Source organism: Leptonotus elevatus, chromosome 1 (genome assembly GCF_054856555.1).
Source record: "Leptonotus elevatus isolate MCC_2025b chromosome 1, RoL_Lele_1.0, whole genome shotgun sequence".
NCBI lineage: Eukaryota > Metazoa > Chordata > Actinopteri > Syngnathiformes > Syngnathidae > Leptonotus > Leptonotus elevatus.
Genome location: NC_141239.1, coordinates 46,796,374 through 46,821,442, shown reverse-complemented (window position 1 = coordinate 46,821,442; position 25,069 = coordinate 46,796,374). Strand labels below are relative to the sequence as shown.

The 25,069-nt window shown below is 40.5% G+C and overlaps 1 protein-coding gene across 2 annotated transcripts in view; it reads left to right on the top strand.

The window, feature by feature from the left end:
* The window catches only part of LOC147182533 (protein kinase C beta type-like), an 86,091-nt gene extending 61,578 nt beyond the window's left edge, over window positions 1-24,513 (top strand). The window contains exons 16-17 of one of the 2 annotated variants that reach the window (XM_086060256.1): window positions 1,507-1,647; window positions 20,455-24,513. In XM_086060256.1, the coding sequence (XP_085916382.1) occupies window positions 1,507-1,647; window positions 20,455-20,607 (294 nt within the window). In that variant the 3' untranslated portion in view covers window positions 20,608-24,513. Of the gene's footprint in view, window positions 1-1,506; window positions 1,648-5,948; window positions 10,454-20,454 lie in introns of those variants that run through there. The other variant, XM_086060179.1, reaches the window with a different exon arrangement.
* Window positions 24,514-25,069: the final 556 nt, after the last annotated feature.

Sequence of the window (25,069 nt, the reverse complement as noted above, 5' to 3'; positions counted from 1 at the left end):
GTGCGTAGTTGACTGACCCGTGAAAAATGTTATTTTAGTTCTAATGTAATGAGCTATGACTGCTGTTCCTCAGGGAGGCACGCCCCACCTACACAAACGCACACATACACACTGACGTCACGGACTTTCTTAAGGTTTTGCCTGGACGCACATCATAAATGCTCTTTAATTTTGCCGGCGGGAAAACAAACATGGTAAAAGACGAGAGAAAACAACAGTTGTTTCTGCAGGCTTCAGGGTCGTTGTTTACTTAAGTTCATAGAGTGTAGATTGCTTCTTAAAAGAAAGAAAAGCCAAATGAAAAGAAATCAATACCAATATCCAGTAATGATCTATTGTACAGAATATCCCAAAAGTGCTGAATGGACATTAATCATTAATCAACTAGAAAATGCAATTTCTGTAGAAATTGCCTGGGAAGGCTGTGAGGCTGAATGAAAACTGTGGAATGATTTGGAATGATATTGAATGGCACGGAATGCTACAGAATGACGTGGAAAGAGCTGAAGAGTTGAAAGTTAGAACGGTTTGAATCGGTGAATAAATGAAGAATCTATAGCAAAAGTAAGCAAGTAGGGAATGGACTAATAATCATCCCTAAAGTGAAATGAAACAGTTGAATCTTTTGAATGTCACTTTGAAATTATATAAATGTGAAATGTTGAATCTGCCATTAGGAAGGAAAATTAGGTTACAAAATCGGGAATTGTGGGTAAGGCGTGGACATTCGGAATACGAAAAAAAAAAAGGAACCTAGAATGGCATGAATATTTGGAATATGTTAAAATTGCAATGACAAGAATCGGATGAATTATGTGGAAGTAGATAGATGCCAAAAAATGGGCGGGAAAATATTAATAAGTTTAAAGTATAGAAATAAAGCCTTCACACAATTAAATGAAACCCAAAGTGGAAATGTTCTCCACTCATCAAGTGTGAAATTAAACTACCAAGTAGATCTTTTGTTTTTATGCACATAATGTTGAGAGAAATGTTGTTACTTGTTTAATTGTAAATAGTTAAATTGCATGTTTCCATATATAGAAAAAGCTCCAGAGTATGTAAAACAAATGTATTAATAGCATTTAGCAGGTATTAGTTTTAGTATATGCTGCGGGCCGCTTAAAAAGGGATGGTGGGCCACAAATGTGCCCCGGGCCATAGTTTGGAGACCCCGTGACTGTCCGCAAGTGCCATTCATTTGCAGTCCGAGGGGTGAACAGCTCTTGCAAAAAATACAAAAATGTCATTCGATTTTTTTTTGCATATTGCCATTTTTGAAACAAAGTTTCTCGAGGGCTTGGAAAAGTTGCTAACACTGAATAGGCACACTTCTCAACACAAGACCTTGAAAGCGAGGACACACAAGTTATGAGGCAAACAACACTTGAATGTCAACAGCCCCAAACCGTTGAAACAAACAAGAATGAACAATTAAATGAGACAAATCCTGCATGTGCCATGAGAGCAGAAAGCTAATAATCTTCATTCTCTCTGTCTGGCCAGTTGATGACCAAGCATCCAGCTAAGCGACTAGGCTGTTCTCCAGAAGGCGAGCGAGACATCAGGGACCACAGCTTCTTCCGCTACATGGACTGGGAAAAAGTGGAGAACAAGGAAGTGCAGCCGCCATTCAAACCCAAAGCCGTAAGTTTGACCCGCTGTGAAGGAAATGTCATCCAGGGGTCGAATGCTAAACCGCTGCAGTTGACTTCCTCTCAGCTCTTAGCTCTCCTCTGTCATTGTATATTTCCTGTCTCTTTCCTCTCCTTTGAATGGGACAATCACAGGTAGGTCAGTACAAATGATAGGACCATAACCTTGTTAAGCATAAATATGTTTTGGTTTTGTTTTGGACTGGATGAGTTCATCTGACAAAGTTCGGGGCCCCGCTCGCATTCGGTGCAACTCGTTTCAGTCAGCTGAGGTCAGTTGGAGTTGAGAGTAATCCTCCTGGGGAAAAGGTGAGAGGATACTAGTCAGACAGAGTGACCGAAAACAACCTTGGATTTGTGTGTGTTTTCTTTCTCACTACATTAAATGTAGTTGGATCAGAACGAGCAGCTCAATGATGTCATCGTGATTCACACACGCGCCATTATTATGCGCACGCCGACTCACGCGGCCCCAAGCCTCACTGCTGGGAAAGGGTGTTTCTGGGTTGGTGGGTTTTTATGCGGCTGTCTTGACCTGCTGCTCTGTGTGTGCGTGATGTGCCTTTTTGTGTGTGATTTTATTATTGTATGTGTGTGTCTTGCTGCGGTGTGTGTATTTGAACATGTGTGTATTTGGACAACTGTATCTTTGTGTGCTTGTTTCTGCAAGTGTACCAGTCCTAAAAAGTGAAGCGTGCTCCTGCAGCCATCCTCTAGGAATGCTAATATTTGCTGTCTAGTCATTTCTCTTGTCCATTTAGCATCTTACTATTACTCGCGTACTGAGGAAGTGCTTCTGAAACAGCCCGTCTTGGTTTTTGACTCACCGGCCACTTTAGTAGGTAGACCTTTTCAAAACAAATATAAAACTATTCTATGAATTACGGAAATGGTGAAACATTCTGAATTGTATCCAAGGCATAGGCCAATATTAGATTCTGATGGTATGATAACCGTGAGCAAAAATATTGTGGTGCCACAGTATTAAAATTACTCTAAATTAAATCTTTAAAAATATATATATTTGGGTAAATAAAAACAACAATCCATTTTATTTGTAATCAAACTATAGAATATTTAGTAAAGTTTGTTATTAACTCATTCACTGCCATAGACGGCTATAGACGTCAAAAACTCATTTGAATTATTTCTATTAGTTTTACATTTGTGCCCACTTTTGTTAACCAAAGTATGCAAACCGACAATTTTTTTGTATTAGAATAGATATAAAATGTGTGATTAATTGTGAGTTAACTAGTGAAGTCATGCGATTAATTACGTTAAAAAAAAATTTAATCGCCCGACGCTCCTAATTTTTTATCATTTTTTCTTTAAAATAAAATCATTATTATTATATATTTTTATTTAAAACAATTTAAATCGGGAGTTAACTAGTGAAGTCATGTGATTAATTACATTTAAAAATTGTAATCGCCCGACGCCCCTAATTTTTTATAATTTTTTCTTAAAAAAAGAAAACATTATTAAAAAATGAGGGCATCAGGTGATTAAAATTTGTAATCGTAATTAATCGCATGACTTCATTATTTAACTCACGATTGATCACAAATTTATATCTGTTCTAAATGTTCAAAAAAAATCTAGGTTTTCATACTCTTGTTGACAAAAATGGAAAAAAAATGTTAAACTACTAAAAATTGTTAAAATGATTTTTTGACATCTATAGCTGTCAACGGCAGGGAATGAGTTAATCAGTGTCCCATCACCGGTGAGCTGTTTTTAGAACAGACCTGTAGGCTACTTCTGTTTCCTTGGGGCTAACTAGTACCCACTGGCACTTTTTTGTTTGTTTGTTAGTTGTTGTTTTTTAAGATAATCCACATGAATCAGAGCAAAAAGGTGTCCCCTCAAAAAAGACAAGAATAACTCATTACCGGTGACAGCCAGTATTTGCGTTTTTTAAAACCACGGTAAACCGTCAAACCTGTAATCGGCCCATACCTAGTCACCACACCTCAAAATATTCTCAAATCTTTTGTGACTGTAGACCCTTTATAAGGTTCATAATCCCAATGCTAATTAAGCAAAACTACCTCTTAAATGGAAGGAATTAAAAACATGCAAAATGTCATAATGTTAGATTAGAAAATCCGATTTTTTTAAAGAGTAAAAAGGTTGTAATGTTATGAGAAAGAAGTCAATTTATTTTCCAAGAAAAAAAGGTTGTAATCTTGAAATACCAAATACCAAAATGTATTTTTGTTAAAATAAAGTTGTATTTTTCAAGATTAAATTAGAATATAATTCAAGTCAAAGTTTAAGATGTGAAGCAAGTCATTTGAATTTGTGAATTGACGATTGGTCACAATCATATCAGAGCTTTTAATTGGCCCACAGCTGAGGTAGAAAGTGTCGTGTAATGTTGTTTTGCTTTGTCGGCCGGCGGTGCAAAAATGAAGGTATGATGATACGACATGAAAAATGCACTGCAATGCTCGTACATGAGAATCACATTTACTTTACGTCAGCCAGGTGTACCTAATCTAGTGGCTGGTGAAAGCATCCTTTGAGTTGTCAGCTTTACTTGGTCCAAGTGCCACGTTGCAGGTTTAATGTGCTGGATCTACCTTACTAGTGTGGTGCAGATGTCTGACTGTTGGGATTATTTACAGACAATCCATTGTTGGCCAATATAAGTGTTTGGTGTGTCACATATGAGTGTGGTTGCGTGGAGTAGCGGTTTAGGAACGTGCGGCGACTGGACCAAACATCTGACTGACTGACTGACTGACTGACTGACTGACTGACTGGTTGACTGGTTGGCTTTTTGACTCCCACAACTGTTGATTGATTCCAATTTTTATTTCTGTGGAAATGTCTTCATCTGTTTGGCCATCCTTAAATGTTCATCCCACCACAGAATTCCATCCATCCATCCTTCTACTCAGATGATCTGTTCACCCATGTCTCCGTCCATTATTCACATTTTTATTTGTCCGATCTGTGCGTTCACATTTGTATCACGTTGGTCTCTTTTATTTGCATGCTCACAGGCTCAGTCTCAAATGAAACTTACCCCGGAGTGCACTGCGCCTTTTAACGGAAACCTTCGGAAATAACAACTGGCCAACTCTCAGTGCGCTTTGATACAAACAAAACCAAGTGGCATGCTTTGAATATAATAAGGGTGAGATTGCAGCATTCAAAATGGCACCCTCAATTGTCCCATCTGGTTACCCAAACAGGTTAAAAGGCACGTAATTAGCTGAAAATACCGTTTGACCTCGTGTATTTCACATATTTCCCTAAACTATAAACACGGTGGCTTCATTTCATTTGGCCTTCAGAGATACACAGATTTAATGAGTTTTGGAGTTTTCCTCCGGGTGACGTTGTCAGAGGATATCGTATCCTTGTTTTCTTAATTAAAGCTAAGCGCAGTGATGGAGACGCACACACAGAAAATTGCTTGTCTTAAAGCCCCCATGAGGCGTGCTGTCGGGAAAGTATCATTTTTAAGTTAATAACTTGTTTCATGCTCATAGAGGGCGACACACCTCCTGGGCTTAAAGGCTTTTTTGGGACGGTCCTCATGGTCAAACTGAGGGAGGGAAAGGAAGTCAACAATAACTTTTCCTGTCACTTCACACAAGTGAGCTTTCGTACATTTGACAAGTCTTGTCACACGATTTTGGAAATTCAAAAGGAACTAAGTGCACCTCCGTAGTAAGTTTGAGACTTAAGTGGCCTAATGTTCAATATGAATTTGAATGTGTTTCAAATATTTGGAAAAAGGAACACGTGTTCCTGAGCTGTGCTGGGATTTATCCGAGTCATCTTGTTTCACTTTAAAAGTACAGTGGTACCTTTACTTACAAAAAGGAGTGAATGTGCAGTGTGACTTTTGACTTAATTGCACTTTACATGTTATCATTTTTTTAAATGTTTTATTATTTGCTATTATTCATTTTCTTTATTGAAAACACGTAACAAAATATTGAGTGTTGTTTTGTAGGATCTGGAACGGATTAATGGCATTTCAGTTCATTTCAATGAGGATAATTGATTCGATTGATTTAAATTGAGCTTGGCCACGAAACAAATGGAAATCGTAAGTCAAGGTACCACTGTAGTCCAAAGTGATCCAAATCGGCAGCAGCTGTAAACCGGAGCACTTATTTGAAACCATGTTCAAGTGATGTCATCTCACTCCCTACCTCAACCCGCCACTCCCCCTCTTCTTTTGTTCCCCTCCCCTTTATCCATCCGTTCTTGTCCATCCCCGCTCTTCCCTCACCCCCGCTCCGCCCCCTGCCCCTCCCTCCTCAACAGTGTGGACGGGACGCTGAGAACTTTGACCGTTTTTTCACGCGCCACCCGCCAGTGCTGACCCCTCCTGACGAAGAAGTGATTCAGAACCTGGACCAGGACGAGTTCCAAGGATTCTCTTTTATCAACCCAGATTTCCCTGGAAGCGCTCCTACTGCCCCTGCCACCGAGCAGGCTTGATCGAAGCTCATTTATGGACACTGGGACACACACACACTCACACATACACGTACACACCAACTGTATACGGTACATACGTACGAGTCTCTGCAACTTTCAACCCTCAAAACATCTTAAATTCGTCATTTGGTACTGGCACAAACAAATGAACACATTTCTTGTTCACACTGCAGCAACCAGTCCCGTCAGTTTACTAGACATTAGTATGAACTGAAAACCGATTGGAACTGATTTGGCCAGTCATTTATCTGTCCAGGATTTCTGAGTGAACAAAACAACAATCATCTGTGTGATCAATGTACACAGCCAAAGCAAAAATGCCAGACAGCAACACTGATGTGCCGTCGGATAGGGACCAAGCTCAGAGACAAATTGTGAAAATTTACAGTTAATTTATGCCTGCCACTTGGTAAAGGTTATTAATAATTGCCTACACATTTACAAAATGGCAGAAAACCACTAGTTATGTCTAAATAAAGCTCCTCAACTCACTTCAACATAGCTTCTTGTTACCAAGATGGCGGGAAAGCTCTGCTTTTGTCTAAATTAAGATCCTTATTTCAACTGTATTTTTCTACAGGAATGTAGTCATCAAAGTAGAAGAGCTACGGAATGTGCAACTGCTAAAGTGGAATAAAACATTTTGACTGGCAATTGCGTTCAAAAGTATTTGCAAATATGTTGAAACATATTTAAATCAGAAGTATTTAAAAATGTATTTAAGCATTGATTGTTGATCAATAACCTCATAGTTTGGCAAATGAGCGTTTCACCTCACCAGCATCTTACTCCGTTCGTAAGTTTTTTAATATTATGTCATGGTAAGTGATACTTTTATTTATTTATATAGTAGCGAGTAGCAATCTTGAAGTTGTTTCACGGGAATTAGTGTCCCAGCAGCAGTTGTAACTGTCTGCGAGGCTATGAAGGTGTCGAATCGTGATTGGACGAAGGAGTCACAACCAATGAGGCGTGGAAAGTGAGCGCGCGAGCTTGTGTTTGGAGACAAAAGCATCTGCATCTACATTCAAGCCCTAAAATATTGGGAAAAAAATACAAATAAATAAAAAAATATATATATCTATTCAAATTTTTATGGCTGAATGTTTTAGTTGTCCACTTGATGCAGATGCTTTTGTCTCCAAACACAAGCTCGCTCGCTCACTCACTTTCCACGCCTCATTGGTGCGCATTGGAACACGATCTTTCATTTGGTATGCACCTTGTTTGCGTAGTGACAGCACTGCCTTGAAAGATGAGTTAAAATGCTCGAAATCGGCTGGCTCTGTCTGGGTTGTTTTTTGGATAACGTGTGGCAGTAAAAAAAATTAAGAACCACTGGACTAGAACATGTACTGCTTCATTCATAATTCAAGATTTTTTTTCTTCATAAAACTGTGTTAATGTTTTTTCAAAGTAATACAAACAAATCAAATGTCTACTACTACTACTTGTCTTATTTTCTTGCTGCTAGGCCTACAAAATTCCTAAAGCTATTAAAGTATTTTGAAAGGATGTCCAAAAACAAAAAGGCGGGGTCGGTTGTGGAGCAGTTTAAGCAACGTGCAGTGTGAACAAACTTTGTGTTAAATTAATGAAAAGTGACATACACATAGAGAAGAACACACAAATACATGGTTGCCCCAAAAAAATAACATGTCAGCATTCAAAGTGTTTTATGTTCATTTTCCCCCCCATCTCCTTCCTTGGCTCTTCTTGCACGCTCTGAGTTTGGCTTGCAATTCTGGGGTGCCCCTTAAAGCGTCGATATTAATCTTAGCGTCTGTATGTTTATTCTTATCTATAATTGGAATGCTTGACCTTCTCATGCATGAGTTTCTATATCAGTACTATATCAATAAGTTGGACTTGACACTGTATTTTACCATCATGCCCGCAGAGACTTTGGAGGATGTCTTGTGTGCTGTTTGGGGATCACGATGGTAAAATATGCTTTGAATGGCGCGTTAGATAGACAAAACTTCTCTTCGAGGACGAGCAGCTCCTTTATTTGTGTTTGACAAAAGCATGGCTCCAACACCTTTACGTAATATATACTGTATGTGTGTGAATGGATGAAGATGCACTTTGCATGCCTGACCTCCCAGCACCATGCCTGGCTGGCCCTGTGCTTGTGTTTGGACGGCCATCTTGCTTCATACGGATGGAGCGCTATCTGACTTGTTGCTCCACACAGCTGGTGGAAGCGGAATGAAAGGAAAGCAGTTTGAATTAATGTTTGCACGTCATTTTGCTGAGGTGGGAGCACCAAAGAGGGGTTTGATGCGTTGTGACCATTTGTGGTGTTGCCTAGCGACACAGCTTCAAGTCCCCCCGCTCAGGATGAGATGACGTTTTAAGTGCGACGTTTGCATGTGCAATGAAGGTGTCCGTTCAAACTACAGCAGCACGCAATGTAACAACAGGTCACTGAAGCAGAATGATGTTTGTCTTTTGTTCAATTTAGCAATAATTGTGTTGATGCATTTGTCACTGAACCACCATCCTCACTTGAACTGACACATATTAGTTGTCTTATTTATTTATTTTTTTACCCCAATCAACTTATTCTTACTAGAATCACTTCATCTCATATCAGCCAGCACTATGCTGTGCATTTCTGCAGCTGATCAGTCACTAATTTATTAAAAGTCTATGTTTTCATTGGTAGACTTTCCCACTGACTGGCCACAACATTAGGTGTACCCGCACAATCTAGTTTTCTGGTTTAAAAAATTTTTTTTTGATTAGCACTGTCAAAGAGGTATATCATATATACTGTATATCGCATGAAGTTATGCGACTCATAGTCATACGGCTTGTGTTTTATATTTTGACATGAAAATATTCTGTTATGAAATGAAAAAAATGAAAGACGATAAGACAGTAAATTGTTATTCCCAGTTTGACTCATTTTAGTTTTAGTTTTAACAACAATTAAATCTGTAACTACGGTAAGTAGTGTAGATAAAACACAGAAGACAATAATTAAAAGAATCCTAGTACAATCATTAATAACTAAATCAAACATTCGTTTCTAAGTTAAATGTACAAGAGCTCCCTTTACATTGGCATTTAGAATACAGGAGCTGCAGCTGCTGCGAGTCGATGAGAGATAGGACCAAAAGCAGTGCAGCCTCTGGCTAGCAGACATCATAGCTAACAATTAGGTCAAGATCATTTTAAATAGTGTCTCGTTAATGTAAATATTTCACCACCAAAGAAAACTAGAATGCCACAAATGTTCGGCTGCGTTTAAACAGCCTCTCCTGGACTCTCAGATGGAGCCGCAGCAAAAACAAATGCCATTGGGGTTTTCATGGCACTCGTTCAGACTGGACAGACAATTACTGTTGCTGGTTGCTAAAAAGAAGGAAAACTATTGATGCTGCACTTGCTTTCCTGAAAAGAAAATATATTTTCTATATAAATGTTGTGACTTTGCAACAATAGGGAAGCACAGGTCCAAAAAATGACAACAAGTTGAGACCCACCGTTCTAGATTATGCCACAATGATCCTAATGATGTACTAAGTTGTCCTCAAGATGGTCAGCTGTATGAATAATATTTTTCAAAAACATATTCAGATGGCACATATTTGTCATTAATTGCTCTAATGCAACTTCATGGTGTCTCTTGCCACTGTTTTGTGTCATTTCCAGCTGAATATGCATTTGGCAAATTAAGAAACAAAAAACGACAACTCAAACTCATTAAAACCGTACATAAGAGAGTTCAAACCCGATGCTAGACACACCAAACTTGACTGTGCAATTGGTCATCATGTTGTGGCTAGTCAATCATTATAAAGTACCAAAATATCCTGTTAGAATATGGACTTGTTTTTGATAATATTATTTTAAATAATATAAAATATTGGTTAATTCGGCTCCATAATTCTCATCCATTACTGTGAGTGTGTAATCAAATGTAATGACTTGATGCAGCTAAAAAGCACTATAATGCACCTGTGTTGTTGTTGATTGTAGTTCCCTCTGTTATAAAAGAAACTGTGTCATAGAAAAAATGCATTAGAAATCTGCACCCTATGGTCAGTATGCAAAGGTAAAAAAAATAACAGGGATACCCCCCCAAAAAAAAAAGATTCCTGCATGAAAAAGGTGTTTAATCATTGAGCTTTTACAGCTTTAGGGTGCTTCATGTTTTTGTGTCTACAGCGCTTCGAACGTGTGATCAATCAGCTCTTTGGTGTGCAAACTATGTGGAAAGAAAAGGCTTTTTACAATGTTGCCCATGTGGCAAATTGCCATGATTTTACAACACAAGGCTTACAATAAAAAAAATGAGAGTTAGATGTGTGCTTTCATAGTGGTCTGCAGAGTTTATGCTTCTTCCCTATCTGTAGTTATTGAACTGGTGCAACATGCAGTGGAGGAGCGAGATTAGAGTGATGGAGGCTGACAGATGGGGAGTAGACTGGAGGGTGGAAGGAAGGGAAAGAGACGAAGAAGAAGAAGAAGAAGCAGAGAGGAGGAACGCAACAATGAAGGAGGGCACGGGGAGGGAGGGAGGCGAGTGAGCGGCAAACCAAGCGAGGCAGGCGGCTACGACAGGCTGTGCATATTTCATGGCTGCCACTTATCATAAGAGCCTTTCCTTGATGGGGGAAGCGCAGGTTTGATGACTTCAAGGAAATAACATGCACAACACGGCCTACATACACACAGCCCTGCTGAGCCACTAAAGCCAGTCGCTGGTTGAAATGCTGCTCCAGCTATGAACAGTTTCTAAGACACAAAAATAATTTGTATTAAATGATGATGTGATGAAGTGCATACCTACATATGGAGATCAGCATGACAAAATCGATAAAAATGAAAAGGATTCTTTTTCTACGGTTTCTTGGCCGAAAGTAAACAAACAAAATGCAAAGTTGACAACTTTAGACTGGGTCTTTTTAAACGAGCTCGCTGTTCTCAGCCATGTTGTTAGTGCAAGCAATGCATGTAGCTAGCGACAACAAATAAATATTTAATAGAATTCATACACAATTGTTAACTTTCTTTGCGTTAAACAGTATATAAATGTTTAGGTTGAAATGTTCAAAAACTAAATTGTGATTGTGAGGGGTTCCTTTGAAAATTCCCAGACTCCAAAAGTTTGACAAACCTTCCTCGTACACACTGGTTGCAATGGTTCTAGAATGTTGCCTACCACAAATGTTGAAGAGATAGAGTGAGGGTCAAAATCCACCGATATTAAATCAAGTAAATACAATTCATGAAGAAGTCGATAATGTCAGCGATGGAAGTTGTCAGGGTTGGAGGGATGTGGACCCAAGTGTTGGGAAGCAATGCAAGACAGGAAAGAAGTCCAACAAAGGGGATTTAATTCAAGCAGAAAAACTCAACGTTGGTGTCGATAAATAAAATAAAAAATGTCCAAAAACATAGGTCAACGCTACAACTAAATCAGGAACACGACGAGACAATAGGAGGTGGCACGGGCGTGAAAACAACAATGTACCCACACTGACCCAAAAAAAACCCAGCAGACTAAGGCCCCGTCCAGATGAAAGCAAAGCCGGTTTCGTTCCTCAAACAAATCTCGTACACACAGAAGCATTTCAAGACTTGCGTGTGTCCAAAAGTTTACTGGCTGTAATGTATATGCCAAGTCGAGGAGTGGCACTGTAGCGCAGCCACAGAGAGTTAACGGAGAGCGTAGAAGAAGAGTCAGCGAAGAACACTTTTTATTCTAACTTTATTGCAATCTACAGAACAAACATGACTTTGCATTTATCAAAAGAACATGAAAAAGACAAACACAGGAGAAGTGACAATGGCGGGTGATTCAAGTACAACACCGCTTGTTGAACGTGGGAATTAAGAAGCAAAATATCCGCCATTGTTGTTGACAGACGGACCTTTCCACTCTGGAGCCCGGTTTAAAAAGTGATCAGTTATAAAGCTCAGAAACCGCGCCATCGTGTGGACGAACGGCTTAAACGGTAAACTTAAACTTGTGAGAATGCATTGAAACTGGCTTTCGTGTGGTCGGGGCCTCAATACACACACTGATTGACACAACAAGACACACCTGGGTGAGTGGCTAAGGGCACTGATTGGTCAACACACGGGGAAGGGAAGACACCAGGTGGATGTGGTTGCAGATGACGAGACAAGGTGAGAGACAAGGAACACAAAAAACACTGATCACAGTCAAAAGACAACAAGAACTTCCAAAAAACAAACAAAAACCCAACCCCACAGTACCGAATCATGACAGAAGTAAAGATACAAACTTGTACTACTTTTGATTAGCATGGAAATAAGAGTTCACAGTTCATTCAGAGTAGAGCGAGAAAGAGAGATTTTCTTGCGAATAAGATTCCAAATGACCATTGCCTATAGCTGAATACAGTCCAATAGTCATTACTTTTATAGTAATAAAACTCATCAAATGTGACCTTTAAATTTTTTGTATTTTTGGTGAATGATTGTGTTTGTTCAGTTGTGCTAATGCAAGATTGATTGAAGTGACAATATGTCATGTAGTGATCACCTGTAACTGTCATTTTCATTTCTCAGGCTAAACAAGACTTAGGCTACGTTCACACTGCAGATCTTGATGGTCAAATCCGATTTTTTGGGTGGAATCCGATTTTTGTGAGTAAGCGTTCACGTTACCTTTTAATTGTGACCTCACATTCTATCTGCTGTGTGGACGTAATGCGTCCCCAAAGTGACCCCCATGCGCATAAGAAGATACAACGTCACTCACAACTCTGTGATTGCGGAAGTAAATACGTATGTTTTATAAGTCCGTCTTCGGGGCTCATAAAGTGACCATCTCATATCTACAGAGGAGCGATGCAGGAGGAGGTAAAATAGTATTTTGTGAAAATGAGGCAAGCCTCATCTCATGGAGACGTCACGTCAGAGCCACGCGTAATAAATGAGCCGTCTGAATGGCTAATTTATTCATTTCACCACCACAAATGTCATTTTTATACTTCATTTTTTAAGTGGGATTAAATTAAAGTTAAATATAAAGTCACATGTTCCTCGAAACAACTTTGCCGATTCACGTACGTCTCCCGCGGATGCGTCGAGCATAAATCAAGCTTAATGCCCCCGCCCGCGCGGAGCGCATATTGGACTTTTGATGACGTCGAGGTCAGATTAATGCGACCTGGCCGTTCAGACTGCGGTTGCATTGCAAAAATTCGGATACGTATCCGATCTAGGACCATATATGAGAGTGACCCAGGTCGGATGTGAAAAAATCGGAATTGAGCCGTTCAGACTGACATAAAAAAGTCAGATACACGTCGCATTTGGGCAAAAAAATCCGATCAGGGTCTTATTTGCCTGCAGTGTGAACGTAGCCTTAGTGAATAGTTCAGAATTGTAGCACATCTAAATTTCCCTATAACTAAACGTTTTATCTTGTACTTAAACAAAACACAAAAACGAGCCAATGCTGCTGCCTTAAATTCACATTATTGCACTTATGGTGGCCAAACTCTGTATTACTGCTCACATATAAATCACCCAGAGCAGCCTTTAATGTTATTATAGGAATTAAGTGTGACAATAAAGAAATGAGACTGTGGAACTTGGTCACGCACATACAAAATCCTAAAAAAGAAGGACAGAGTGAAAAAGGTGAGCAGTCTGTAGCCGAGTGATGGCAAGCATGGTAACCTTGCCAGCAAGCTGAATTGTTACAGTATTTGTTCACAAACACCATGAGAATCCATCTTGTACTGCTCCCGCTGATTCGTTCCCAACCAACCTTTTTTAGGTCGGACCAATCAGGCGTTGTTTAGGGCAGGACATGAAGCTGTGACGAAATCAGGAAGCCCGAAGCCGTTACTTAACAACAAACCAAACGTGGGCGAATGCATGGACGCTGCAATTAATTCTGTTCTCGCAGAAATACTTTCCTTTTTGAAGAAGAACAGCAAGAGGCGCTTTTTTAGCTGGTAAAGATGTTCGTGCTTTTTTTCCCCTACGACAACATTCACATTCGTTGCCGTGCTTGCTCAAAACAAAAGTTTGGTAGGCGTCCAATCAGCTCGTAGTATTCTACAAAATATCCTGCCTTTCCCTAGCAAATCACAGACTGATATTGTAGAGAATTCTCTTGAGTGAATCACAATTATCAACCTGGCTATTGCCAAGTTACAAGCATGGTGCCACATTCTTGTTTGTTGTCACACCTCAAAACTGATTTTAGCAACAATACATTTTGCAATTTTTTTACTTTTGGCCTTCAAATACAGTTGCAAGACAAAATATGTGGACCCTTTTCAATTACTGTTCCTTGATTTCTAAATAAATGTGTTTTAAAATGTGATTGGATCATTTAAGTCACAACGACAAAGTTTTTTTTCTTTAACTTTCTTTTAAGTTTGATTAATAAAAATATTGGAAAATGTTTTCCAAAAGTGGGCACTTTCATCATTACGTTATTCATGAGTGCCCGCTGGTCAGCGAGTGCTTTATGACCTAAAGCCTCGAAAAAATACACAGACGGAGAAGCACCGTAAGCATTGACCCGGATTGACAGACATAAACCTGCTTCCGTCTGTGCTCAGTCCGTGTATTTATTTGAGGTTTCGCGGAAGTGCCCACCTCTGACACTTTCACTTGCCCAAGCGTGGCTCACATTGGAACGCCTCTGGAGTCAGGGCTCAAAGGCAAGCACCTGATGGCAGGGCCTGCATCGCTGGGGCAGCAGCCCAAAACGGTAACGTGGATCCCGCTTCCCATAGGCTCACCACCTTTGTGAGGGGCCACAGCCACAAGGATTGGGTGCAAAGTGAGCTGGGCGGCAGCCACAGGCATGGACTTTGGCAGTCCAACCCCTAGCTACAGAAGCTGGCTCGAGGGAGGTGAAATGTCAACTCTCTGGCAGGAAAGGAGCCCAAGCTGATGTGTGAGGTGAAAAGGTTCAAACTAGACATAGTCCTGTTTCCCTTGATACACAGCTTTGACTCTGGTACCATTTTGAAAGGGGTTCTGAAGTTGCCTACGGATAGAGTCACCAAACAGGTGTGGTCATATGTATTGACCCCCGGCTCAATGCCTGTACATTGGGGTTCACCCCGGTTGGTACGCCATTGGTGTGGGTGCTGCAGAACGGTCCTGGGAATTCAATGCTCATGTGGGCTCTAACAATGAGACCTGGACCAACCCCTCGCCCGATTCGAACCCGAGCAGCGTTCCGTCATTGGACTTCTGTGATCATCACGGATTGTCCTTGACAAAAGGATCTTCCATGAGTCGAGTATTCCCACAATCCCCTCATGCCCCTATACGGCATGTCTCCGTATATGGTCAGGTATCAACTCCCACTATTCACTTCCCATCAGGAAGAGGTTGCTGTTCCCTCTGCCAGTGCCCAGCGCCACCATTGTTGGGCCGTCTGGAGGCATGCCAGATCTGTCCCGCACAACACAGCACAACTGTCAGTTGGCCGGCAGGCATCGGTCCCCCCTCACCCTCTCGACCGGACTATCGCCTGGGCAGATGGTTTGGCTGTCTACCCGTGACCTTCCTCTCCAGACTGATTCCTGTAAGATAGCCCCCAGGATCATTAGACCATTTGAAATTGAGAGGATCGTTAACCCTTATGCTGTCTGTCTAAAGCTCCTAGCCTCCCTCCGTATCCATCCCACTTTCCATGTCTCTCCTGAAACCGGTCTCCTCTTGCTCCCTCAGCCCTCCTTCCAAACCCGTTCCTCCACCCATGATCATTACTACCTACACTGTCCGAAGGATTTTGAATGCACGTCACCGTGGTCAGGGTTTTCAATATTTAGTTGACTGAAAGGGTTACGGTACTGATAAACGTTCCTGGGTCTCTAGGTACCTCATCATTGACCCTTTCCTCCTCCAGGACTTCGACCAAGAATTCCCTCCCAAGTCAGCTAGGGCAACAGGTGGTGCCCATTAAATGTGCTTTACGAGTTCCATCACTAACATTGGGAACAGAGAGCCAACAATTTCCTGACTGTGCTCCATTGACACCTTATAAGATTTATTAAAGTTTTATGTATATTTTTAACGATTAAAAGGCACTTAAGGTTAAAGTGTACCTCATGTGCCCCATTTCGAGTTATTGATGGGGAAACAGAGCAATCTTATAAAGTTTGATAAATATCTGGTGTTCCCAATTTTTGTGTCTAGTCTTGTATTTGCCAAAATAATTCTATCCATCCTTCCATCCATCTTCTACCGCTTATCCGGGGTCGAGTCGCGGGGGCAGCAGCTTTAGCAGTGAAGCCCAGACTTCCCTCTCCCCAGCCACTTCTCTGGCCGAATCCCAAGGTGTTCCCAGACCAGCTGAGAGACAAAATAATTCCGCTGGTTAATTTTAATGCTTGTCACCATGTTGGGGTTGATGTGACGTCACCACCTTAACAGACATACACCAGATCGCTTCCCTATGGATGTAAAACAGTTATCTAGACTTGGATATTTATTTATTATTATTTATTTAAACATAAAGGATATAACCTGACCCTGCAGACAGGCTTCCGGCTTGCTTACGTTGGGAGATTACTTACATGTGCACACAGCTCCTCATCTGTCGCGTCCCATCTGTCAGCAAATAGGCGTCTTTAGTGACGAACTGACAGACCTTCTGTCAGTATTGACTCTGGAGAGTTACAAGAATGACCCATGTTAGTCAAAAAATGCCGCCGGGGGAGATGGCTCAGCCAAGACGGCTTTCAACGTGGTGACGTCACAGCTTCGCTCCTTGCAGGCAAGTATGGCTGCGAGCACTAGCTGTCATGGTGTCTCGACAAATATATTCCACAAGCTATTATAAGACTTTAGATGGGGAAATTCTTTTCCACGTACATAGTACAAATTTGACGGCGGACATAGACAAAACAATAATATATATACAATAGAAAGAGTCCACTCAGCGGGGGCCTTTAATTTAATGGCTGAAGGAAGCTTGCTTTACTACAACCAATGTTACAAAACAAACATGTTTGGATGCAGTTTTTCTTGATAAGCCATTGAACACCACGTGTACACTTTAAAATAAGGAATTTCAATACAACTTTTTTTCAGATCGATACTGATATGAGTATTCAACTCCTCAGTACTCACCGATACCAAATGCCGATACCATTAGTACTTTTGATTAATAAAGAATTACCTTTTTATATAGCAAATTTGCTACTATCATTCGGGATTGCTATATCTCTCAAGACTGCTTGCTTCCAAAGTTTATCCACAACCGCTATCTGGAATCTTGGCCTGGTTGTTCTCTACCACCTGCGGCGTTGAATGTCATCTTCATTCTGGGACCTCTAGTCCATATTTAGTACACTATTCCTACTACCTGGCTATGTCGCTCTATGTATGTCTTGCCTTCCAGCATCTTACACACTGCTGTGATTATGTTGCACCATCTCGGGGGCTTCTTGTTCTTTTCTGTTCTGTTCTTGTGCTTCCATGATTGGTGCCTCCTTATTGTCTTCCAGTCCAGCCTTTTCCACTCACTGGTATGTTTTCTTAATGTCAGCCACTTCTTTGATTTCTCAATGGTACATGCTATGCAGGGGTTTGTCTTTCCATGACAGTCCATCTGGCTCCTTCTCCTCACTGGGCTTCTGTCATTCATTAAGCAGGTTGTTCCTTGGACCAGCAGGTTGAGTGTGAATTTGAAATCTGATTGGTTAAAGAAACTTTGCTAATACACTGTGAAGACTGTGAAGACACTGGACAGAATTGGTTAACAGGGCAGAAGAGGCAGGAATCTGATTGGACCAAAAAAAATTCTAATATATCATGTACACTTTCTGGAAGCAGTGAAGAGAAACACTTTGAAATATAGAGAGTAGACAGTTGGGAATAAATTAAAATAATTTCATAAAATAAATATTAGGATGTAGCTTGTGAATGACGGTCAGTGTTTCTGATAGTGTTTAGGCTGCCACATTCATTGCGTCATTCACTGTGAGGCAGCTGCACTTAATGCAAATGATTTTGAACAGAATACTGTAGGAGAGGATGCTGTCTAAAGTTTGTATTGGCGTGCATGTAATAGCTGGTGTACACAGTAAGCCGCCGCAGTGCCGGAGCGCGTGTGATAATTAATTCCAAATGTTGCGGCCCTAAAAAATGAAAGCCAGTGGCTTCGGCACAAAGCAGCCAGCGGTTATCAGCCCAAAACAGGTCAGCGTTCGATACCCGCCTTTCATTCACCCTCCTCTCCTCACTGCCTCCCACACACACACACAGTCGCTAATCCTCTGCTTCCTGAAAAGTGATGGCGGGAGGCAGGAAGTAGAAGGACAACTTGGAATAATGACTCTCAATGTAATAATCCTGTGAGGCTGTGGTTTGTACGTGCGTTCTATCGCCACATCTCCACCAAAGGCCACTGATGTTTATCTCTTCTCTCCTTCTTTCTCCTCTCATATCTCCATCTTTCTGCCTCACAGCATTAAGCGACATTCAAGCGTGCTCAGACGGAACACATTAGGAGCTGCCCTACATGGCTGCCAGCTGTGTGTGTGTGTGCGTCTGTGTGTGTGCGTCTGTGTGTGCGTGTGTGAGTGTGCATGTTTAAAGTCCTTGCTGTGTAGAAACTGAACGACAGTAAATTGATGAGCTGACACATTCTTTAGAACACCCCTGCACAAATAACAGCTGAAGACACAGTCAATGTTAATGTTGTCACAACAACCATTTTAAATGACATGCAAGTGTATTTATTTTGTGCCTCCTGCTACACTTAAGGCTACCTTTGCGAGATCTGAAAAGGCTTCCCTCTAAAAGCAGCAGTCAAAAAAAAAATGATTTAAATATGCACTCACATGTGACTACACAGATGATCCAAATGTTTCAAAAAATTGACACAGTGGAACCTCTGTCAACCGCAAGCAATGTCTCGGCACACCACCTAACTAAAACCACCAAAAGCTGAAATAAGGATGATCTTGTCTCAATATACTCAAAAATGTACGTAGTTTAGTTGACCACAAAGCCAATGTTCTGTTGTCAAGAGGATTTACGGGTTAATTGTACCTTCTGCCATCTGGTAGAAGCACAATTGTTCAGCCTGTTATTATACGTTTTGGTCCATTAGTTTTTCATCCATTCATAATTTACTCCATATCCAATAAAAACTCAATTCAAGATGACTGAAGTGATCCTGGCTACATGGTTAAAAGCAGAAGAAGTCAAACCAATGAATGCTCATGCTTAGTATGAGTTTTAAAATCATGTCTTTTTGAATGAACACTGTTTCATCAGTTGAGTGCAGGCCAGCGTTTGTGTAAGTACAACAGCAGCTCTATCACCCTTGCTAACATTTGCACGAAATGAGTGGTCCACCAAATATTCTTTTTGGTGATCCAAGGTCTCCAGTGCAAGCCATCATGCTATGGAAATAACTCGGGGGGCTTTTACTTTAAAAGGAAAGTCAACCCAAAAAACAAATCTTGATATGTTCTATGCAACCACATTAGTCTTTTTAAGTATTTTGGTCAATATTGTGTTAGTGGAATATGAGCTAAGCAGCAAAATCCAGCAGTTTTTATCAATATCAGAAGGCAGCCATTTTGCCACTTGCTGTCGAGTGTAAATGACATCACAGTTGTTCAGGTCTCAGGTAACAACCAATCACAGCTCAGCTTCAGAAAACAGGTGAGCTGTGATTGGCCGTTGCCTGAGCCCTGAGCAACTTTGATGTCATCTTTGGTCGACAGCAAGTGGCAAAATGGCCGTCTCCTGCGATGGATAAAAACAACTGGATTTTGCTGCCTAACTCATATTCCACAAATGCATCCAACACATTATTGTCAAGAAATGTTTAAGGTTGAGGTCAGAAAACTACAAACAGTTCTCCATGCATATATACCTCTTTTAAAACTCTCCTCTCAGGTTATCCAGCTTTTTAGTCATTATCTGATCAAACATACGAAACATAAGGAACAGAAATCATACAGAGATCAGATTCTGTACATGCAAAAATACTTGCCCTTTTCTAAAAAAAAAATATTATTATTATTAACTAAATTTCTTAATGTCAGACAGACTTGCATTTGAAAAATATCTGTAGCTCAAAATGTCATCAAGACAATTATTTAGTTATCAGGATATTCTTGAGTCAAAATTGACCTGCAATGTGCTATGTATGTTAGCTATAATAATAATAATATTAGTGCCGCTGTAGCTGCTCACTGTCAGTCTCTTCAGAGGGTGCAGGTGTACCTAATGAATTGTCTTTCTTCTTCTTTCCTTTCCACTCATCCCATCGTTTAATCACATTTCCGTCCACATTCACTCTCCCTCCACATCCGTGTGCTCTCTTCTCCACGTCGCCCCGCAGAAGGCCCGTCGGGACACGTGCAACTTTGACAAAGAGTTCACCAAAATGGCGGTGGACCTGACGCCCACAGACAAGCTGGTCATCATGAACCTGGATCAGGACGACTTCATGGGCTTCTCCTACACCAACCCGGCATACGAGGCTCCTAACTGAAGCCAAGTGGACTGTTGATGAGAGAGGTGACCCGCGTTAGGCTAGTCCATTCAAAACACATAAACGGTATCGTCCAACTCAAGTTACGCAATACACTGAACACCAAAGACTTTCAACGTATTGTGTAAAAATAAATCATGAATCTTTAAAGAAAATGTGAAATCATATTGAATGTAATAATGAATATGTTGTTAGTCTTAAAATGTTAATTGGGTAATGGCTCCTTTTTCCCCATCCTTATGTTCTGACTAAATTGTAATAAGAATAGAGGTTAACAGCATCGGTCAGCTTTTTTTTTTTATAAGTTTTGTCTCAAAGTAATGTTACATTTATCCTGCGGTTGAGCAGGTTGGTCCAACTTGTTATTCTCCAAACCTGTGAGCCACTCAAACGTAATGTGACAGAGGTCAAAATTGAAAAAAATATATCCATTCCTAATCGTTTGATATCCTCACTTGATGGCTTTTAATAGCCGGACACTCTACTGGTACATGACGCCTCTCATAGTAACCTGCAAAGACATGACAAAGTGTAACCCAATACAGTGAAACCTACAAAGTGTAACCTATTCCATTGCAAGACGTTGGTCGAGTTGTTCCAATTAGAAAATATTGGAAATGATCAGTTCTGTGGTCAAACATGGTAGCGAAATCAGAATGGTCAGCAAAAGACGAAATCGATGGCAGGAGATCTCCCAGACAGAGCTTTCCCTTGTAAAAAGGCAAAAGGTTACTTGCTGTTCGGTTGCTTAGCAACCAGCAACAAATACGGCAAACTTGAGCCTTGCCCGCCATCCTCCCTGCACTGTCCTGCGCATTACACTGTGGCACACGCCATTCAAAACAAGCATGATGTACAATTTTCTAAATTCAGCATCTTAGTGATGAAGTGCTGCCTCCACAAGTGAAAACACACTTTAAGTTTGCCTCTTTTTTTTCTTCAGGACTGTGGGTTGCTTTAGATCAATTCGCTACTTGACTTGTCACAATGCTATAGCTCACCGGTGACCATGGTAACAAAATCTATACTGCAGGAGAGTGGGGCGGTGTGAATTGCATGAGATAGGACTGCCCCTTTTAAAGCAGCCTTATATAAGAGAGGCAAAAATGGGGCATGTGAAATATGCTTTTTGATTCTCGGGGTAAAGTTCGGAAGAAGAATTGATCAGTTAACTAAAGGTCAAACTTGAACATGTAGCTTTCGTTGTTCAATTCTTGTATTCTCTGAACAGTATACAGTATGGTAAAGCTGCTGCTTCTTTTCTAGTTAGTATTTTAAAAAGGCAGAAAAAGCACAATGAGGTCTCACATGATGTTTTTTTTTTTTTTGGAAGAGCTTCAGTCGTGTTCAACTTTTGAGGTTCTCACTGTGTCACGAGGCAGCTTTAAAGTAGCAAGTTGTAAATGCAAGAATAGTGGAGAAAGTTCACGTTTAGGGTGTTGTTCATGCCGGTGGATCTGCAGAAACTGAGCGCTCAGGCTTTTCCTTCACTGTCCACATAAACCATGACTGTGCTCATTTGTGCATCTTGACCATTGTTGCCTTTTTCAATCAGCAGTCATTCATGGCACTGTGGAAGTGCTGGCACATCACTGAGGAAAATGCCTAATGAGGAAACTTCTTTGAAACATTTTCTCCTGTTTTTTTCCCCCCGCCACTTCTTTCTCCCAGCTGCCCTTTAATTATTTCCATTTGCTGGGTAATCCTTGCTTCTGTCGATGCCCACTGGGTAGCCACAAATGATGTGATGTCAAAAGGTTGTGGCAGTCACCAATGGGGCGCACGAGCACACGCAGCGGCTGAGGAGATGCGTTGACAACTCCCAAATGAGCCATTTTTGCAAGCAGCAATAACATCAGCAAGGCTGCTGATCCTACAACCAACACATTTGTGCGTGCGTGCGTAAAAATATATGCATGTATTGAGTAACTGACGTTTGTAAGATGCAAAATGTGTGCGGATTCAAGGCCACATTATTTCAAATTCAGCAAATCTGCCCTCCAGCCTTCCGCCACTTTACAGTATAATGCCAGCATGCCCCCCTGCATTGCACTGCACTGGATTGCAGTGTTCTTTATACACTGCCACACTGTACTGGCATGATTGAGACTTCGAATTATTAGGTGAAGCGTAACAAGGCAAACGATGTTTTCCCCTGGAGGCACACGACACACTGCAGGTCTGATGCACACAGGCACACGCAGCCTTACTTAACAAGCGCATATGTATCATGCGTAGATTTAAACCCAAACACATAGCATTTCTTAACGCTGTCGTCAATATTTTTTATTTTATTGAAATGTTATGTTCAATCTAAGATCCACTACAGGATCGCCCCCAAAACTTCATTTTTTCCAAAGACAATGATCACTTTTGATTGACAGTATCATATATGATAGGTATTCATTTAACACAACGTTGATTATTGTGGTTGTAGTTTGCAGTGATTTGGAATAGTGACAATGGAATCAGTAGCAATGATCCAAAGTACAGAAATTGTGCGATAATTGTTATTGATAGCGGAAGGAAAACCCAGTGCAGCCCTATATCCATGTAATTGAAGAAAGGGACTGTCAGACATGCACATTAAGCAAAATAAATAACGCAAAGCTGCACTCATAATATTACCCTAAAACCTAGTCCAAGGAAAATATGATTAGTTTTTAGGATTAAGGAAATTATTTTTAATGTAACGGAAAATAAATGTATTTTTAATAATAACTAAAACGATCGAAAGAGTACACATATGAGTCGTGTGTACATACATATTTTAATGATAGAAAGCAACGTCGGCACTATTTTTCCGCTTATCACACGATGTTAGCAAAGCATTGCATCAATATGTTTGCACTGCATGATATGACCATGTGTTTAAGTTCATCCAGACTAAAAGCATCACAGTACTTTCTGATACAACTTTTTGTGGTTGGACGCCGATGTAGTAGTTTGCTCAATATACAGTAAAGCTATCTAATGTAATAATTTGGCCAGTTCTCAACCACTGAGCCACATTGAGTTGCGAGGCATTTAATCTGGCCCGACCACCTTGTGTGGATGTACTGTATATCAGCTAAGTGCTGTACAATTTAAGATGTACCAGTCCCTTAAGCTTAGAGGAAGCTAATGTACAGTTCCGCATATACACTCTCCAATTATGTTTTGTCTGTGTTCCTTTCGGTAGTTCAAAATCATCTCTGTATATTCCCCTAGTTATTATAGACCTATAAGCACACTTTAATGTTATTTCTAGAGTTATACTATGCATGCATGTGTTTTCTCTCATTCATATCTTGTACTACATGAGCTGAATCGGTCCTCTATAAAATGGTGGTTAATTGATGATAACTGTGTGGTCCATGTATCAATAACTATTAAACAAGGGCAGTGTTGTTCTTCTTTTGTACATGTATACATATTATGCATTACATGTTGTGTGTACATATAGGTATAGGTAAGAGTCTTCCATGATGATAGGAGACAATTTAAGGGTAATTATACTGCGATACAGAATTGCTGTGAATGATAATGACATTTGAGCTAAATAAAACTAAACCAAATGTTAAATTCCCCACCGGCCTCTTGTTTTAGATTTAGTTGAACCCTCTATTCCACGGTGCTGTGCTCTTCCCTGCACCTTACAACCTCAACTTAATTCCTCTCATCAATCCTTCCTGCCCTCTTCTTCCGCATTCTCTCCACCTAACATGAACTCCTGAAATACTGCCAACTTTTCAAAGTCCACGCCTGCCTCATGTGCTTTGATTCGGGCAAGTTGCACATGCTTAACGCCAAGTAAGGATAGCGCAAAATTAAAGTAGAGGTTTGCTTTGTGCCATAGGTCACGAATCGGAAAATGTGTACTGTGATGTTTATGATTGTAGAATAATAAATGATTGTGAAAGGTCACACATTTGGCTTTCTTTTTCTTTCTCTTTGGTGCTCGAGAGAGCAATTTAAACACACATCGTAAGAACTTGGACAGCGTTGAAGATCAAGATACACAAGCTTTTAATGTAAATCTGATGATATCCCATCGTTAGCAAAGTTTTTGTCCAATGTAATTTAAACTACAATGTATTATTAATGGGACAGAAACTGCTACAGATTATGTAATTGTTATGTTATACAGTATGGCATTTTTGTATGGTATTCCTGGTTGAAATAATTGCAATGTAACCGGGCCAGTGTTAAGTCAGTTAGGTCCCCACAGAAATGCAAATCCTTACTTGAACTGCTCTGTGTAATTAGAGCACAATTCAAGATGGTGAAGTTTTGTTTTACAGGACATGGTGGACACGTGCATGGACAAATTGGTGATGACTTGGTGGAAGAATGAATGGATGATAAGTGTATAATAAGGAGTTTAAAGAACAGCAGGTTTAATTATCTTTGTTGTTTGAAATTTCCCAAGTCAACTTAAGTAGGAACCACCGCAAAAATACAAATCATCGTGTGTGAAGCT